At 42.6% G+C, this 20588-nt stretch overlaps 1 protein-coding gene across 8 annotated transcripts in view; it reads left to right on the top strand.

Moving 5' to 3' along the window:
* LOC139556192 (ephrin type-A receptor 7-like) overlaps positions 1-20588 on the top strand; it is an 85962-nt gene that overhangs the window by 48364 nt on the left and 17010 nt on the right. For all 8 annotated transcript variants that reach the window (XM_071369823.1, XM_071369820.1, XM_071369822.1 and 5 more), the window contains exons 6-7: positions 18687-18811; positions 20058-20226. In XM_071369823.1, the coding sequence (XP_071225924.1) occupies positions 18687-18811; positions 20058-20226 (294 nt within the window). The remainder of the gene's footprint in view (positions 1-18686; positions 18812-20057; positions 20227-20588) is intronic.

Here is a 20588-nt window from a genome sequence, read left to right as displayed (position 1 = left end):
AGTGAAGGATTAAGGCAATTCAGACTGATAAACAAAGAAAAGGCTGTGGCAGCTTTTTAATTGTGCTGTTTGATTAATGGCAGCTGCGTTAGGCCAGGCATTTTAGGAGACAACACAATTAAAAGTGATGTAAAGCATTGACTACTGATTAGTTCCATGTGGAGGGCTGAGAATTTGATTTGACCAGAACACATTTTCATTTGTAATAGATTAAGGGAAGTCCTGTCTTCCCCCTCTTCTAAAGACGAACAGGTCCACAGAATCTTGTGTTCTTACTGTACTGGCTTTCTCTTTGGGGAAATAAAATGACAATTCCGAGAGAAAATTTGAAGGAAGTAAAGATTGGGGTTTTTGTATCTGGCAAAGCTCCAAACTTTAATCAGGCTGACGACTTCAAAGGCCTTGCTGCAGGCCTTTCTATTTTCACATTTCAATACATTCCACTGGCCATGTTCCTCCTTTCATAAATCCAGAGAAACTGATTCATCTGCCAAGCCTAGCTGAGTTTTATTGGGCCATTCCCTGGGTTTGTCATTTTAAGCAACTTGCAATAACTTCACCACAACGCCATGAAAACGTCTCGCTTTGATCCTTAAATGAGCAAACATTATCCAGCTAATGGAGCAATTACAAAAAGTACCCTCAATGATTACTTAATGACACACGGTATGCTACCTACATCATGCTATATTTCATGAATACCGTTAGTCCTGCTCTTCTGTGGGCACATCAGAATCAGTCTCTATAGATGTAGCTGGGCTGACCTCTACAAGAATGTTTCTCAACCTTGAGTAAGATCTTGATTAGTAGCTTTTATAACATTTACCATTCAATATTTATCCTATTAGTCTGTGACTTACTTGTATTGTTTCAAAGGGCCATATATTATTATGTAGTTGATCAATTGTTTTTAGGGCTGTCGGAGTTAATCAGTTCATCAGTTAATCAGTTAATCAGTTAAATTTGTGTCGTTTTAGTGCACCATTTTGTTTTTGTGTGATTATTTGCATTGTCTGAAAGTACATGGAAACTTCCAAAATACATAATATATACAGCTAAAATCTACAATGTGATGTAGAAACAAGTTGACATTGAGGTTAAAGAAACTGTGCATTTTAAATTTACCTTATTTTGTTAACCATTACTTTAGACAATATTAAGACATTAATATTCTAGTCATATTTTTTTTATATACAGCTAAAATCTTTAAATTACACCTCACTTTAAGCAAATTCTGACAATGCGATTAATCGCGATTAATCACAGCAAATTCTGCGAATAACTCAATAAAATATTATAATAATTTGACAGCTCTTATGCTTACTTTATATCAGTGATGAATTGCAGTCATCTTTTTCCTACATTCAGGAAAGAAGAGTCATTACAAAGTCTATTAGAAGAGTTAGTAACCAAATAATGCTCTTATAAGACAAACTCTGAAGAGTTCATGGAACTGTACATTGTTCTGATGGATGATTACCTTAGATAATGATGCCAGTGTAACTCATCATGATCCTTATGTCAAAATGTGAGAACGTGTTCATATTCACACACTCTCACCTGCTCTCCCTTGAATGAGCAAAATGTTGATCTGAATACCAAAAAAATTTTCCTGACTTGTGGAGCAGCAGAATAATTTCAGCTGTTGTGTTAAAAGATCCATTGTTTTCCTGAGAGCTTCGGTCTGGGGGAATGTGTCTAACCAAAAGCAGTTCAGGTACTGAATACAAACAGAGAGGAAAAGACGAAGCGCAAGGATTTACTCCGCCCAAAATCTGTCCGCATGAGATAAGCCTGTTTTTGTATCGAACTCTAAGAGAGAGTGTTGAATTACCTGAGGCTTATTTGATCTCGTAATGTTTAGTCTGTTACAAATATACTGATATAAGTGGATGCACATGGCATTCCGGCAACTTTAAGAAAAACAACTTAGTTGTGCCTGTTGTTCACACTCGTTTCTGCCCTCTCATTGGCTAGGATGGTCCCACCTGATCTCGCCTACCTTCAATCATAGCGGACTTGTATTTCCATTGTTAGAGCGAGCGGTCACTTGGCTATCTTGTCAATATAATAGATAATCTTTGATACAAAACAACAACAAAAAGATCATATCCTCCTACCTCAGCAGATATAACCTCCTGTGGTTCTATTTCCTGGGTCAAGGGTCATACTACTGTAGATAGTATAGCTTAGCCAATATCCACCAGCTGAAAGGTTGGGGGCGGCTGCCTCCAAACCCCTCGCTTTATTGTTATTGTCATCCCACCCAGAACAATGTTGAAGAGGCTTAGGGGGGTGCTTTCTAGGGAAATGGAGCTGACCTGGCTATCTTCTGGGTATTCTAGTGGTGTTGCGCTTCTCACGGCAAACTGAAGCCGATTTGTGCCCAGTGATTATGGCCAATCACATGCTCTGGAAGCTGGCGGAGGCGAGGGGAGTAGGGCGGTGGAGGGACAAAGGACAGTCTCACTGGTGTTTGTAGGGTAGAGAGAGAGAGAGAGAGCCTATCTTAGCAGTTCAGGGTTCAGCTAAGCAACCTGAGAGAGACCCTTGTTTTAGAAGGTAGCACATCACTCAGCACAGTTTAGGTTGAAATCAGCAAGTGTTTCCATGTAAGGAGAGAGAAGACAGTGGTGGGAACAATCAGCTCTTTCTCATTCTGTTCAATTCATTCCCAACCTAGGGGTGGAAACAACGTAAGACTTCAATGAGTTCTAGCAGGCCAAAACAGGTTTTACCTGACACTTTATAATAAATCATGGTTACAGTTGTGATCAAAACAGATTGTTGCAAGCTGGGGAAATGTGGCAAACCAACTCTGCAATTGTCTCCAAAGCAAGGAGTTGTAATGTTTTGCAGTGTGATATGAGAAAGCCCCATAGACACTGAGTCATTGGATTTCTCTTAGTATGGTAATCAGACATGACTCATAATCAGTTATTGTTTCTGTTTAGCTAATATAATACATCATGAATAAATATGGCTGGGTGGGCCGTCACATCTAAGATCATCAACGCATCTACATACTTTATTCCCTGAAGGAACTATGTTTGGAGTATGTGTTGAAGTGTAAATTGAGCACACACAATGTCAATGTAAGTGCACGTGTCTGATTTTCGCCATGCCCTGTCATTTTGTTTTTTGTCTGAACATAAGACATCAAGCTTGCTTCACATCACACAGATGAATGATAGCTCACCGGCGATGACACACAAAAATCTGACCTCTAAAACTATACTGTGACTAAGCAGACTGTTCTGCGCAATCTGTGTCTTAGCTGTCTGTATGGCTCAGTGGAGGGCGGGTTGAGGGCTGCGGGCTGAGTTTATCTGGGTGTCGGAGGCAGGGTTTACTCATCATGACCGCTGCTGCTGCTAGTATGTGGGCCTTCCCCATCATGTCATTACTGGCTGCTTGGAGTTTGGTGGGCCTGCCAGCTCCGTCCCTCAACGCTCGGCACACTAAGCAGATTTTATATCGCATGGACAGGCACTCTCGCCTGTCACGGGCGGACTGACTTCTGCTCCATCCTACACCTACTTGTACTATTCCTCCCACTACTATGTTATGTCATCATCACCTGGTTTGCGACAGAGGTAGAATGAGGTGGCAAAATAGGAGGTAGAATGACAGAGTTGTGACGTGGGCATTTATTTGATTTGTGATTTACAGGCAGACGTAAGAGAGCTAAGAGGCAGCATACCACCCCTCTGAGAGCGTGACTGTGACCTGTGGCTTGAGAAACATAAAGAGTTGCCAGTAAACTGAGGGGGGCAGAGTTGTAGTGAAATCTACTGGGGTCGGCCATGTCGTTAAATTAAATTACTTTTTACTCTTTTTTTGTCCGTCTTTTTCCGTTTTTTTGTTTTGCCTACGCTACAACAAACATTCAATAGTTTGTTGAATAGAACCATCTCCCCTCTTATCTCACTCTGTGAGTCTGTGATGCCAAGTTTGTTGGAACGGACCATGTCTACATTCACAGTCCCTCTCTCGACTGATCATTTCCAGTCTGCTTGCCAAACAAGAAAAAACACTTTAACCACAAGTCTTGATTATTGTGCTGCTCCTGCTTTATCTGTTGACATACTCAGGTAGTCACTCAGTACGCTGGCCACAGCAGCTCCAGGGGTGATGATGATGTCTTTATTTTCCAACATACCGCACCCCTGTAGCTTTGCAAAACGTTTTGAGCAGGCAGGGTTATTTTCCACACTGGGGAGAGATGGTCTGCCTTTGGCCTGGAATCCACAGGTATGGACCTGACTCAGTGTTCTTACACAGTGAGAGAAAGAGAGACAGAGAGAGGCAGAGAGAGAGAGACAGAAAGAGGTCTGCCGGCTTGACTTAGAGCTGTTGGCAGTCAGCAGAGTGTGTCCAACCAGACTGCTCAATGCAAAATTACAGACTTGGCTGGAGGGGCTCTGGATATAATTTCCCTGCTATGGATGCTGTCCAAGACTGTGATTAAAGAGCATATGAGCTCTGATTAATATGATCATCTTGGTGATGACAGAGGTATTTCTATAATAAATAGATCTTTATGATGCCAATCCTCGGTGATCATATGTTCCCCCGATTCCTGCGAAATGGTTTTGTGGTGGTTTCATTTGGCATTTGTATATTCGCCGTGCCGATGCCAAACTTAAGATTTATTCACCGCTGATCAGGAAATGAGGATGCGGGTTTAAGGCAGTCTAAGACAAGCAGAGCTGCCTTTGTAGGAAGGCATAGATAAGTGGCCATAATGCTCCAGACCCCTAAATAATAGTCGTGCCTCGGGATTCCGACACAAGCTATCCCCATCACCCTCCAGCACACTGCATTTTATGAATTCTCTCTCATGTCAATCCCCTTATGGCTCGGCTGTCCAATCAAGGCTTTAGATGCATGCGCCGTGGGCCTGGGGCTGTGCTTTGACATTTAATAGAAGCGACGAGGAGGTGGAGGGCCTTGTGGCTGGTTAGCAGTGGATCCTGTAAATGTCCACAGTCACAGTCAGACCTACTCTTAGGAGCATTCTGCCGTGTGCGCCGCTGCTGTAATCTGCCTATGTGCTTTTTCAATCCAGAGCCTTTGTTTTATTAAGATAAATGATAAAGCCACTCTGTATGCAAACAGATAGGCTTTCTCTGCTTAGGCCTGTTGGTGTATTTGAAAAGACATGCCTTGCAGCTGCCTGCAGCAGAAAGGTCATTGAGGCAGGCGATAAGCAGATCCAGGTGTGTACATTACTACATTACCACCTGTCCTACTACTTTCATTTCTCATCAGTTGTTTCATCACCTGATTCCCTGTGATATTCAGTGTGCTGAGCAGGACTTAGATATCATCATTAGAATACGACTCACAATAAGGGATTTGGATGAGCATGGCCGTGGCATATTTTTCTGCCGTGAATTCCATGGATCTGGCCCTGTACATCTTCCAGGGAGGTTCTGTTCTGTACTCCGACTGGGATTTACACTAAGTGAGTTCAGATGGAAAACGGACTGGAACAAAAACTAGATTCATTTACAAAGCCACGGAGATCTCACTCTGTTTTTTACCTTTCATGTATTTCCGACGACCGCCCCTAAAACAGGTTGGTATTTAGTATTGTTTACATTCTTCTCCTCCCACATCCAGGCATGCTGTTTATTGTCAGTCAAATTTGGATTGCCAACATAAGTCAACAAAAAGCCTTATTTGGCAGCAAGTAAAATGTATTAAATTAAATTGGCCTCTTGTATTCCCCTTTGTGTGAGCAGCAGAGGATTTGACCGAAATGCGGAGCTGAATTACACATTTTATGACGCTGTTATTGTACTATTACTCCCTAACAGTACATGGACCCTTGTTTACTCCCTAACAGTACATGGACCCTTGTTTACTCCCTAACAGTACATGGACCCTTGTTTACTCCCTAACAGTACATGGACCCTTGTTTACTCCCTAACAGTACATGGACCCTTGTTTACTCCCTAACAGTACATGGACCCTCGTTTACTCCCTAATAGTACATGGACCCTTGTTTACTCCCTAACAGTACATGGACCCTTGTTTACTCCCTAACAGTACATGGACCCTTGTTTACTCCCTAATAGTACATGGACCCTTGTTTGCTCCCTAACAGTACATGGACCCTTGTTTACTCCCTAATAGTACATGGACCCTTGTTTACTCCCTAACAGTACATGGACCCTTGTTTACTCCCTAATAGTACATGGACCCTTGTGTACTCCCTAATAGTACATAGACCCTTGTTTACTCCCTAATAGTACATGGACCCTTGTTTACTCCCTAACAGTACATGGACCCTTGTTTACTCCCTAACAGTACATGGACCCTTGTTTACTCCCTAACAGTACATGGACCCTTGTTTACTCCCTAACAGTACATGGACCCTTGTTTACTCCCTAACAGTACATGGACCCTTGTTTACTCCCTAACAGTACATGGACCCTTGTTTACTCCCTAACAGTACATGGACCCTTGTTTACTCCCTAACAGTACATGGACCCTCGTTTACTCCCTAATAGTACATGGACCCTTGTTTACTCCCTAACAGTACATGGACCCTTGTTTACTCCCTAACAGTACATGGACCCTTGTTTACTCCCTAATAGTACATGGACCCTTGTTTACTCCCTAACAGTACATGGACCCTTGTTTACTCCCTAATAGTAAATGGACCCTTGTTTACTCCCTAACAGTACATGGACCCTTGTTTACTCCCTAATAGTACATGGACCCTTGTGTACTCCCTAATAGTACATAGACCCTTGTTTACTCCCGAATAGTACATGGACCCTTGTTTACTCCCTAACAGTACATGGACCCTTTTTACTCCCTAACAGTACATGGACCCTTGTTTACTCCCTAACAGTACATGGACCCTTGTTTACTCCCTAACAGTACATGGACCCTTGTGTACTCCCTAACAGTACATGGACCCTTGTTTACTCCCTAACAGTACATGGACCTTTGTTTACTCCCTAACAGTACATGGACCCTTGTTTATTCTCTAATAGTACATGGACCCTTGTTTACTCCCTAACAGTACATGGACCCTTGTTTACTCCCTAATAGTACATGGACCCTTGTTTACTCCCTAACAGTACATGGACCCTTGTTTACTCCCTAATAGTACATGGACCCTTGTGTACTCCCTAATAGTACATGGACCCTTGTTTACTCCCTAACAGTACATGGACCCTTGTTTACTCCCTAACAGTACATGGACCATTGTTTACTCGCTAACAGTACATGGACCCTTGTTTACTCCCTAATAGTACATGGACCCTTGTGTACTCCCTAATAGTACATGGACCCTTGTTTACTCCCTAATAGTACAGACCATTGTGTACTCCCTAATAGTACATGGACCCTTGTGTACTCCCTAATAGTACATGGACCCTTGTTTACTCCCTAACAGTACAGACCCTTGTTTACTCCCTAATAGTACATGGACCCTTGTTTACTCCCTAACAGTACATGGACCCTTGTGTACTCCCTAATAGTACATGGACCCTTGTTTACTCCCTAATAGTACATGGACCCTTGTTTACTCCCTAATAGTACATGGACCCTTGTGTACTCCCTAATAGTACATGGACCCTTGTTTACTCCCTAATAGTACATGGACCCTTGTTTACTCCCTAACAGTACATGGACCATTGTGTACTCCCTAATAGTATATGGACCCTTGTTTACTTCCTAACAGTACAGACCATTGTTTACTCCCTAATAGTACATGGACCATTGTTTACTCCCTAATAGTACATGGACCCTTGTGTACTCCCTAATAGTACATCGACCCTTGTTTACTCCCTAATAGTACATCGACCCTTGTTTACTCCCTAATAGTACAGACCATTGTGTACTCCCTAATAGTACATGGACCCTTGTTTACTCCCTAATAGTACATGGACCATTGTTTACTCCCTAATAGTACATGCACCCTTGTGTACTCCCTAACAGTACATGGACCCTTGTTTACTCCCTAATAGTATATGGACCATTGTTTACTCCCTAATAGTACATGGACCCTTGTGTACTCCCTAATAGTACATGGACCCTTGTTTACTCCCTAATAGTACATGGACCCTTGTTTACTCCCTAACAGTACATGGACCCTTGTTTACACCCTAACAGTACATGGACCATTGTGTACTCCCTAACAGTACATGGACCCTTGTTTACTCCCTAACAGTACATGGACCCTTGTTTACTCCCTAATAGTACATGGACCCTTGTTTACTCCCTAATAGTACAGACCATTGTGTACTCCCTAATAGTACATGGACCCTTGTTTACTCCCTAATAGTACATGGACCCTTGTGTACTCCCTAACAGTACATGGACCCTTGTTTACTCCCTAACAGTGCATGGACCCGTGTTTACTCCCTAACAGTACATGGACCCTTGTTTACTCCCTAACAGTACACGGACCCTTATGTACTCCCTAACAGTACATGGACCCGTGTTTACTCCCTAACAGTACATGGACCCTTGTTTACTCCCTAACAGTACATGGACCCTTGTTTACTCCCTAACAGTACATGGACCCTTGTTTACTCCCTAACAGTACATGGGCCCTTGTTTACTCCCTAACAGTACATGGACCATTGTTTACTCCCTAACAGTACATGGACCCTTGTTTACTCCCTAACAGTACATGGGCCCTTGTTTACTCCCTAACAGTACATGGACCCTTGTTTACTCCCTAACAGTACATGGGCCCTTGTTTACTCCCTAACAGTACATGGACCATTGTTTACTCCCTAACAGTACATGGACCCTTGTTTACTCCCTAACAGTACATGGACCCTTGTTTACTCCCTAACAGTACATGGACCCTTGTTTACTCCCTAACAGTACATGGACCCTTGTTTACTCCCTAACAGTACATGGACCCTTGTTTACTCCCTAACAGTACATGGGCCCTTGTTTACTCCCTAACAGTACATGGACCATTGTTTACTCCCTAACAGTACATGGACCCTTGTTTACTCCCTAACAGTACATGGACCCTTGTTTACTCCCTAACAGTACATGGACCCTTGTTTACTCCCTAACAGTACATGGACCCTTGTTTACTCCCTAACAGTACATGGACCCTTGTTTACTCCCTAACAGTACATGGACCCTTGTTTACTCCCTAACAGTACATGGACCCTTGTTTACTCCCTAACAGTACATGGACCCTTGTTTACTCCCTAACAGTACATGGACCCTTGTTTACTCCCTAACAGTACATGGACCATTGTTTACTCCCTAACAGTACATGGACCCTTGTTTACTCCCTAACAGTACATGGACCCTTGTTTACTCCCTAACAGTACATGGACCCTTGTTTACTCCCTAACAGTACATGGACCCTTGTTTACTCCCTAACAGTACATGGACCCTTGTTTACTCCCTAACAGTACATGGACCCTTGTTTACTCCCTAACAGTACATGGACCCTTGTTTACTCCCTAACAGTACATGGACCATTGTTTACTCCCTAACAGTACATGGACCCTTGTTTACTCCCTAACAGTACATGGACCCTTGTTTACTCCCTAACAGTACATGGGCCCTTGTTTACTCCCTAACAGTACATGGACCCTTGTTTACTCCCTAACAGTACATGGACCCTTGTTTACTCCCTAACAGTACATGGATCCTTGTTTACTCCCTAACAGTACATGGACCCTTGTTTACTCCCTAACAGTACATGGGCCCTTGTTTACTCCCTAACAGTACATGGACCCTTGTTTACTCCCTAACAGTACATGGACCCTTGTTTACTCCCTAACAGTACATGGACCCTTGTTTACTCCCTAACAGTACATGGACCATTGTTTACTCCCTAACAGTACATGGACCCTTGTTTACTCCCTAACAGTACATGGACCCTTGTTTACTCCCTAACAGTACATGGACCATTGTTTACTCCCTGACAGTACATGGACCCTTGTTTACTCCCTAACAGTACATGGGCCCTTGTTTACTCCCTAACAGTACATGGACCCTTGTTTACTCCCTAACAGTACATGGACCCTTGTTTACTCCCTAACAGTACATGGACCCTTGTTTACTCCCTAACAGTACATGGACCCTTGTTTACTCCCTAACAGTACATGGACCCTTGTTTACTCCCTAACAGTACATGGACCCTTGTTTACTCCCTAACAGTACATGGACCCTTGTTTACTCCCTAACAGTACATGGACCATTGTTTACTCCCTAACAGTACATGGACCCTTGTTTACTCCCTAACAGTACATGGACCATTGTTTACTCCCTAACAGTACATGGACCATTGTTTACTCCCTAACAGTACATGGACCATTGTTTACTCCCTAACAGTACATGGACCATTGTTTACTCCCTAACAGTACATGGACCATTGTTTACTCCCTAACAGTACATGGACCCTTGTTTACTCCCTAACAGTACATGGACCATTGTTTACTCCCTAACAGTACATGGACCATTGTTTACTCCCTAACAGTACATGGACCCTTGTTTACTCCCTAACAGTACATGGACCATTGTTTACTCCCTAACAGTACATGGACCATTGTTTACTCCCTAACAGTACATGGACCCTTGTTTACTCCCTAACAGTACATGGACCCTTGTTTACTCCCTAACAGTACATGGACCCTTGTTTACTCCCTAACAGTACATGGACCCTTGTTTACTCCCTAACAGTACATGGACCCTTGTTTACTCCCTAACAGTACATGGACCATTGTTTACTCCCTAACAGTACATGGACCCTTGTTTACTCCCTAACAGTACATGGACCATTGTTTACTCCCTAACAGTACATGGACCATTGTTTACTCCCTAACAGTACATGGACCCTTGTTTACTCCCTAACAGTACATGGACCATTGTTTACTCCCTAACAGTACATGGACCATTGTTTACTCCCTAACAGTACATGGACCATTGTTTACTCCCTAACAGTACATGGACCATTGTTTACTCCCTAACAGTACATGGACCCTTGTTTACTCCCTAACAGTACATGGACCATTGTTTACTCCCTAACAGTACATGGACCATTGTTTACTCCCTAACAGTACATGGACCATTGTTTACTCCATATGTTACAGCATCTTTCTTTTTCTTGGTTCAGACTTTTATTCACATTTATTTAGATTTAAGTAACTTAGCAGAGTCTCTCATCCAGAGTGAGTGGATACATTTTTGTACTTTTTTTCCCATACTGGTCCCCCGTGAGAATGAAACCCACAACCCTGGCATTGCAAGCGCCATGCGCAACCAACTGAGCCACACGGGACCTTATTATTGGCTGTGGTTCATTAGCCTAGTTGACTATTATAGCCAAGGAAATGTCCTTATGAAGACAGAATTATTTGGGCCCCCGGCCTTGAAAACAAAACATTGACTTATCTTTCTCAGACCATTAATGCGTACTATATGACTGGCACCCAAGAAGACATTTAGGCTGTCATTCTTCTATTTACATCATCATGATCCTGAAGTCGATGATACAATTTTCCATTTACCTTGAAACATATCATTATAATTGTTTAATATTGTTGTGTCTCAGTTGGCCACTAGGGTATAAATAGGAGCTAAGTGCAATGGTCTGGTCACTCTGAGGAAGACATCAGCTTGACGTCGAAACATCAGTCACCTGTCCGCATTCTGTACAATGGATTAAAGTGAGCAATAAGAAATCAATCTCTGCCTTTTTATGTTGCGTGCTTCAACTCCTTTTTACCTGGAATAAGTACTTTTGGATTTTTTTCTTGGTAAGCCAGTCTCTTGATGACACATTGTTTCTCTCTCATAAATCACTCTTATTTTAATAAGATTTTGTATTTATTTTAATTTTAATTTTATCTGACCTTTATTTAACTAGGCAAGTCTGTTAAGAAGGGCAAAAAGGCCTCCTGCCAAAAGGCGAAAGGCCTCCTGCGGGGACAGGGGCAAGCATAAAAAATAAAAAATATAAATATAGGACAAAACACACATCACGACAAAAGAGACAACACAATACTACATAAGAGAGACCTTAGACAATAACATAGCAAGGCAGCAACACATGACAACAACATGGTAGCAACACAACATGGTAGCAGCACAAAACATGGTACCAACATTATTGGGTACAAACAACAGCACAAAGGGCAAGAAGATAGAGACAACAATACATCACACAAAGCAGCCACAACTGTCAGTAAGAGTGTCCATGATTGAGTCTTTGAAGAGATTGAGATAAAACTGTCCAGTTTGAGTGTTTTTTGCAGCTCGTTCCAGTCACTAGCTGCAGCGAACTGATGATGGGAATAAGAGTGATCGGCAGTGCATCTCCAGGTAGGAGATGATTCCATTCATGCTCTACATGAGGGTAGAGGAAAAATATCTCCATGACAACCAAGCAGCCCCAGCTACTCTCCTATCCTCTTGGAGGAATTGGGGTGTGTGTCTCAGAGCTGCTGATGATAGGCTGCCAGCCCTGTTAGCCCCGCTTCCTAATTTGGCCACTGACGCCGAACAGCAGAGTGTATTTTCAATAAGTGGGGTCCCTGCTGCCTAAACAATTATGTAACAAAGCTGACCAGTGATTTCTGCATCTGTTACACAACTATTTGGAGATTAGAACAGAGTTCACACAGCATGGGACGACCATTGAGGGGCAGGTTTGAACGGCTCGGACTCCCTGTCAGCTTACGATGGAGGGGCAATGATGCGCACGGCACATTATGTATCCATGTCAGTGAGTATGAATATTAAATGTGTCTGGAGCAATTTTACCCTCGCTGACCCTCACGGCACAGTTCAGCACAAGACTATAGTTATTTTGTTATGGTGGGTGACACACAGGAAACCTGATGAAATGCATTGAATTGAATTAATTTGTAGACATAAAATTGGCCAATCGAGAAGTTTTTCATCATTGATTCAAATGTTGGTCAGAAAGCTTTTATTAGATGTTTTAAAGATGTAGACACAGTACACCATTACCTGATATTTAAAAATAGTCACTTCAAGATAACATAGCGTACATGATAGATGGTGACACATAGTTTTGAAGCCCCAAAATATCTCACTGTTGATCCAGGGGAGTTCAAATTAATATACGATGGGCTAAGTTTTCTAAAAGGTATTTGAGCGGGAAAATAATGGAATGGAATTGTCATCTTGATGGCAGTACTGAGTTGTCAGATATGTATTCATCATTAGCCCATCAATTGCGAAACTGTCAGATCACTGATGCAATATGAAAGAGCCAACCTCCTCTAAATCAGTTTCTGCTAATTACTTTGAAGCAGAGGTCCCTTTGACCTCCCTGCATGCCCAGCAAAGGTGCCCCTAGTCCAGCATTGTCATTATACAGGTAGTGGTCCGACTAGCTAGCTCGTCTCTTGCTAACTGTATTTTGAAGCACACCACATCAAGGGTAATTTGATAAGGGTATTTATATAAGGATATTTTCATAAGGGTATTTTTATGAGGGTATTTATGTAAGGGTATTTTTTACAAGGGTAATTATATAAGGATATTTATATAAGGGTATTTTTATAAGGGTAATTATATAAGGGTATTTTTTTATAAGGATATTTATGTAAGGGTATTTATATAAGGGTATTTTTTATAAGGGTAATTATATAAGGATATTTATATACGGGTATTTTTAAGAGGGTATTTATATAAGGGTATTTTTTTATAAGGATATTTATGTAAGAGTATTTTTATAAGGGTATTTTTACAAGGGTATTTTTACAATGGTATTTATATAAGGGTATTTATATAAGGGTATGTATATAAGGGTATGTATATAAGGGTATTTTATGAGGGTATTTATATAAGGGTATTTTTATAAGGTTATTTTTATAAGGGTATTTTTATAAGGTTATTTTTACAAGGGTATTTTTATAAGGGTATTTTTACAAGGGTATTTTTACAAGGGTAATTATATAAGGGTATTTTATAAGGGTATTTTTACAGACACTCATTTATACGTAGCACTCACACTGAATTTGAATCAGGGTAACTATAGAGATGATCAAATGAAATATAACTCATAGATGAATAAAGACATTCTAGCTTTGGCTTATTATCTATATTTAATGACTTGTTTGAAAAGAGAAGGAGATTGCCAAGTGCTGGGAGTGAAAGGAGAGAACCCTGGTTCTTCTGTAGGTGCTGAGCAGAGCTTGGGAATTTCTCTATTACAAAGGACTCCACTCAGCGATGTCATCCACATGAAAGCTGAAGCCTTGATCCCTCTACAAAATGAAAGCGTTACTTAACGGGGCTGAACAATTTACGTCTGCTGTGGTCGCTCTCACCATCTCCCTCCCCGAACTCTAAGCGGAGGTGACAAAGCTGTGAGCGGCGGTGGCTGGGAAAGCACATTTCCGTGTGTGGCTCGCCGCGGCAGGCAGTGGAGCGGGTGGATGAAGGGCGCACACCAGTGCAGATCGAGGCCCACTAGCCAATCCCGACAGTTCCCCTCACATTCATCAAAGGCTGGGTCTATCATTGTCTGAGGTTTTTATTTTCTGAGTCACTGAGCCTCTACTGCTTGCTCTGAACACAAAAGGTGAATTCTCCTTCTGTCTTCTTTTCCATGTCTGCTCCCAGAGTGATTGAAGAACCTTCACTACTAGGATAGTAGACCAAGTCTGCTGTTTCCAGCCCAGGCAAGACTACACTGTCTCACACCAGTTAGGCTATAGCTGGAAACCTAGTTATAACAATGAGGGAGTACACCCACCTCTTACACACACACACACACACACACACACACACACACACACACACACACACACACACACACACACACACACACACACACACACACACACACACACACACACACACACACACACACACACACACACACACACACACACACCAGCTCTACTTCCCCTGGCCCACTGCTTCAACGTCCCTCTCTCTCCTGGGCGCCGCCAACATTTAATACCAGGGAGTTTTTCTCTCCTATGTGAGTCACAATGTCAAATGGGAAGTATTGGGGATTATGTCATAGCTCATTAGTGTCAACCCTGGGACCATACTGTCGCCGATCTTGATGTTTTCATAGAGGCTCCCAATCTGTTAAAGTTGAGATCCTTAAGTGGGCCATAAATATCAAACTTGTGGTCATGACAGAATGAAATCTAGAGGACAGACCAAAAACAACGACTGTGTGTAAAACATGTCTGAGGTGGTTCCTGTCTGTGTGACATCACACCCGTTTCCTTAGCCTAATATTATATCATAGGCTAAGCCAATGTATGTTATCTGCAGGTGTTTAAAGTGTTGAAATTACCTTGTTGTTATTGGATTTCCTATCTACTGTGCAGAGCCTATTAGATGCAGCAATCTCCCACTCATTTTCTATTTAAATGCTGTTAAGTAACCATGGTTTTTAAGATAGTATACGTCATCTAGTACACTCAGTCAATAATGTGGGCGTAAGATACTCAAGCTTGACTTCAGTAGTTTGGTAATTAAAAGCAGAGTAGTTTATAGAGGAGCAGAAAGAAAGGAGTTTCTATAATGAACTGACATTTTCTCTGCCACTACTTCCGCCACTGTAGACTTACTCAGAACCAACCGGCTGAGTGAAAGAGAAGCGGATATTAAAATCTTCCAGCGTAATGTATTCATAAAGGTATTCAAATGCAGCACATGAGAGAGAATGGACTTCCGGATGAGTTAGCTTTACAGGGGGAGGTGTTGGGGGTCACTAATACATTCTCTAATATTGCAGACTGAGTGATTGCACAAACGCTTTCCCCCAAACAGTCACTTTGAGACAGGCATAACAATTAATAAATGTTCTGGTACACTAAGCCCCTCGGGTTTGTTAAAAGTCTTGTGGCTGACTGGGTTCTGGTCCCTATAATGTTTAGTACGTCATTAATGGCTGTCACAGGGTGCTGCCTGAGTAATCCACAGGGGAGGAATAGAACAGTTTAAAGGAACATGCCTTGTCCGTATTAATAACCAACCCAGCTCCCTCACTCATTCTCACCCCTCAAACATTTGAGATGCTTCAAGGCCACTGCTACCCCTTCCTTTTTTAAATGACCGTTGGAGAATTCACTTTTTTCTCTCCTGTGGAACAGATCTGCAAATGGTGTGCATTGATCTGATGGTACCTAGTGAAAACAAAACATTGCAGATGTTTGTCACCTGTGGTTGAGTTAGAGAGGGAGGGAGGAAGGGAGGGGTGAAGTAGAGAATTGAAGTTTGTTTGGGCTGCTGGGTAACTGACAGAGTCCTAGCAGAAGGCCCAGGGCCGGAGGGGGGGTAAATGGGGAGGATCTGATGATGAGGCCTACCTGTGGATATGTCCCAAATGGCGCCCTATTCCCTACATAGTGCACTACTTTTGACCAGGGCCCTTAAGTGCTCAAAAGTAGTGCACTATATAGGGCAGGGTTTCCCAACTGGCGGCCCGAGAGAGAGAGAGAGAGAGAGAGAGAGAGAGAGAGAGAGAGAGAGAGAGAGAGAGAGAGAGAGAGAGAGAGAGAGAGAGAGAGAGAGAGAGAGAGAGAGAGAGAGAGAGAGAGAGAGAGAGAGAGAGAGAGAGAGAGAGAGAGAGAGAGAGAGAGAGAGAGAGAGAGAGAGAGAGAGAGAGAGAGAGAGAGAGAGAGAGAGAGAGAGAGAGAGGCTCACAACAGTCAAAATCTTCATTCAATTTCCAAACAAACAGTCGATGGAGCCAAGCGACTGACAGTAAAGTGTAAAAGGATCGAAAGGAACACACGCTAGAGGTGTCTTGAGGCAGTTCTAAACTCAAACCAGAACATCCATCGATCAGGAGAAAGGCGGTTGTCTGTACTTATTAAAGGACCAGTCACAGGACAGGGTGCAAAGAACAAGCATCCAAGATGGCCAAGTTAAGCTGCCTAACCTTTTGTTGTGGAAACTTAATCGTCCCAGTAACTGCGAGGCCATTGTGAAAAAGATATATTGTTACCTTGTTTTGGTTGGATTGGTAGGATTATACATGACATATCAAAACAGGGAGTTTGTGACAGGGTCTCTGGTGTCGTGTGCGTTACTGTCAGGAATGCAGAGGAGCCCTAACAAGGTTTAAATCCAGCAGCAGTCATTAGTGGGGAGATCATCTTAAAACAAATCTGGGGTCAGGCCCTGTTGGGGCCCAACAGCTCCGAGAGCCACTCTTCCACTGGGTCACTAAACAGCATGACACATAGAGACATCAGCACTTTATCCGCTCTGAGCTCCAACTTCAACCTTCCTTCCCACACAATCAGGGCTCCCCCTCCTCCTTCCTATGGGAAATCCCTTTGCTTGCTTATTTCTTAGACATTCTCATAGGATATAGGATAATAATTACTTATTTATTTATTACATTTATAAAACGCTTTTCATTATGCAGAATAATCTCAAAGTACATAAAATAATAAATAAAGAGAAAACAAGTGGAGACAGCTAGACATTAACAACCCAGCTGACAGTACCAGGGACAAGGACACCAAGGAGCACAGATATCAACAGAAAGCCTTCCTAAAGAGAAAGGTCTTTAGGCCCGTTTTAAATGAGCCCAGAGTCTGTGGTGCCTTCAGGTGGTCCGGGAGGGAAAGCTGAAAGCTGAAAGGATATACTCTACTGTATATTCATAACTTCAAGTTCAATGAGTATTTTCCATTTTCTGTGGAAGTTCCAGAGTTAAACCTTATGTGTCATAATTTGTGATTCTGAGAAAATAAAAGCATTGTTTCATTCAGAACCTAACTGGCCTTGAGGCATGCCTGTGTGTGGTTGATACTGTAGATGGAAGTAAGAGTATCATACACCAATCTGTCCATCTTCCAGCTCACACCAGCAATGAGCAATGCACGCCCCATCTGCACAAAGATTTGAATTCATTACCTTGAGTTTATTATCTTTGCTACAAAAACCTGCCTATGTTTACTTCCTCTTGCTTAACAATGGATATTCAAACATGTGGGAGAATTTAAATATTCAGAACTGTTACAATGTACAATTACAAGCTTAACTTCACAGCTCTTCACACCCGGTGCAGCAACAAGACACTTTAATTGTGCTGTCGAAGGGAAAAAAGAGACTAACTTTCAGAGTTTATGCTCAGTGCAACAGATAATTACTCTGCTATAAACCAGGTGGCGCGAGGTTACAGGTACATTTCACTAAAAGGATTTTTGAATGCCTCTGTCATTAGGGAGAATAAGTGCTGCCGGTTCGACTGCCATCTCACTGGAATTTATTTTACTTAATTGTAATATTCAGTATAATAATATATGCCATTTAGTAGATGCTTTTATCCAAAGCAACTTACTATCATGTATGCATACATTTTACATATGGGTGGTCCTGGGAGTCAAACCCACTACCGCGGCGTTACAAGTGCCATGCTCTACCAACTGAGCTACGAAGGACCACATGTTTTCAGAACCCACATGTTGAAGTTTTACACTGGCTGGGATAATGCTATCTTACGCTGTTTGCACTGTAATTAAGAGGTGTAAACATTTAGGAGCAGCCATGTGAATAGAGTGTGTGTGTGTGTGTGTGTGTGTATTTGTGTGCGTGCGTGCGTTTGATGAGTTTGAGAAAAAAATACACATTTAAACATGCAACCAAGTGCATGGAGAAAAAGTTGAGAAAAAAACTATGTGTGCGGAGTGGGTTTGCCCATCACTTATTGACACGTCTTGTTCCAACAGCTCCCTCCCAAGTCAGTGAGGTGATCAGGGAGAGAGTGCAGCAGCGAAGCGTCCAGCTCTCCTGGCAGGAGCCTGAGCAGCCCAACGGAGTCATCACTGAATATGAGATTAAGTACTACGAAAAAGTGAGTATGTTTGAGAGAGAGAGAGAGAGAGAGAGAGAGAGAGAGAGAGAGAGAGAGAGAGAGAGAGAGAGAGAGAGAGAGAGAGAGAGAGAGAGCGAGAGAGAGAGAGAGAGAGAGAGAGAGAGAGAGAGAGAGAGAGAGAGAGAGAGAGAGAGAGAGAGAGAGAGAGAGAGAGAGAGAGAGAGAGAGCGAGCGAGCGAGCGAGCGAGCGAGCGAGCGAGAGAGAGAGAGAGAGAGAGAGAGAGTGTGTGTTGCCTGTCCGTGTGTGTGTGTGTGATTGTGTTACAGCTTTGAACACAGACAACTTTGGCTCTCCCAAACCCCACCCCCTCCCTATCTCTATCCTCTCCTTTTTAGTTTCATTTTGCCTACTCTTCACTTCACATTCTATCTGAATGCCGTTGCGAGTGGGATCGGCAGGATTCTGCGAGGAGATCCTTTGTCCCATAATTGCAATAATGAATGAGACGCTCATAAGATTTTAATCAGTCCCTGGTTCTTCACAGCCACCCACACACATATACCAGGCAGCACACACTTTATCATGCTACTCTGCCATCATTAACAATCTGTTTCTGTATCTTCCCTCTCTCCTTTCCCCCCTTCACCCCCTCATATATAATATAACCTCAGCTCTCGCGTGTCCTAAGTCTGAGCAGATGAGCAAGGTAGCGATGGCGTTGAGGAGGTTGAGAAGAGTGGGTTTAACACAACAAATCAAAGGGCTAGATTCCATGACTCCTGATGTTCCAGGCCCTGTTGGCCATGGCCTCTCAGGCTGCCAGGAATCAGTCTCCTGTGTCACGTACTGTGGCTATAGTCTGCCCAGCTGTAAAATTGGAAGCAAGCATGACTTCACTCCTAACAGGCTTTGGCATTCCATTTGGGTTTTTTGCCGAGCAAATCATTTACAGATCAACAGCAAAAGACACAGTACACGCAGTCTGTAAATTCTAAACGGATTCTGAGCCTGGCATCATATCTTGGTTTGAGATAGAGAGTCTACACAGAGAGTAATTATTTAACCCCAGATAGGGTTAAATAGTTCATTAATAAATCTTCTGAAATCATATAAAAACACCAGACAAACTGAGGCATTCAAACATTTACAGACACATTCTGTCTGTATCTTGGTGTCTCAGATTGAGTCAAGTCATACATCATCTAGACATACTGGTGTCTACTGTCTACGGTTGCAAATTGACAGGATTATTATAACACAAATCCTGTGTGTTCCTCTCTATAGGACCAGAAGGATCGTATCTACTCCACAGTGAAGTCCAGATCCACGTCAGCCACAGTGAACAATCTGAAGCCCAGCACAGCCTACGTGTTTCAAATCCGAGCCTTCACCACGGCCGGATACGGCACCTACGGCCCCCGGCTGGAGGTCACTACCAAGGAGGAGGCCTCAGGTACCAGCAGAACACATGCACAGGCAGAGATGATTAGTGTGTAGACCTTCATCAAAATGCCACTGATCTCATAGCTCCATTTATCCCATTTAGAAATATGGTTGAGTATCGTCCACAAGGAGCAGTAGGTCCCAACTAAAGTGCCAGGGCTCAGAAATCATTACTCTCCTCTCTCGCTGGTGTTTATATAGCAACTGAAGTGACTTGATTTAAAATGCATGAATTCTCCCAGTCATACACCATGTGCACTGACAGTCTAAAGTGCCTTAGCACCATTCTTTTGAGCAATTGGTGGTTTGTCAATGCAAACAGTCTAACAGCGTAATCGGCTCTGAACGGGAGACAATCCAAACCGAATGTGT

This window comes from Salvelinus alpinus, chromosome 27 (genome assembly GCF_045679555.1).
Source record: "Salvelinus alpinus chromosome 27, SLU_Salpinus.1, whole genome shotgun sequence".
Lineage (NCBI taxonomy): Eukaryota > Metazoa > Chordata > Actinopteri > Salmoniformes > Salmonidae > Salvelinus > Salvelinus alpinus.
The sequence above is the reverse complement of the archived record's forward strand: the minus strand, read 5'-3'. Positions and strand labels throughout refer to the sequence as shown.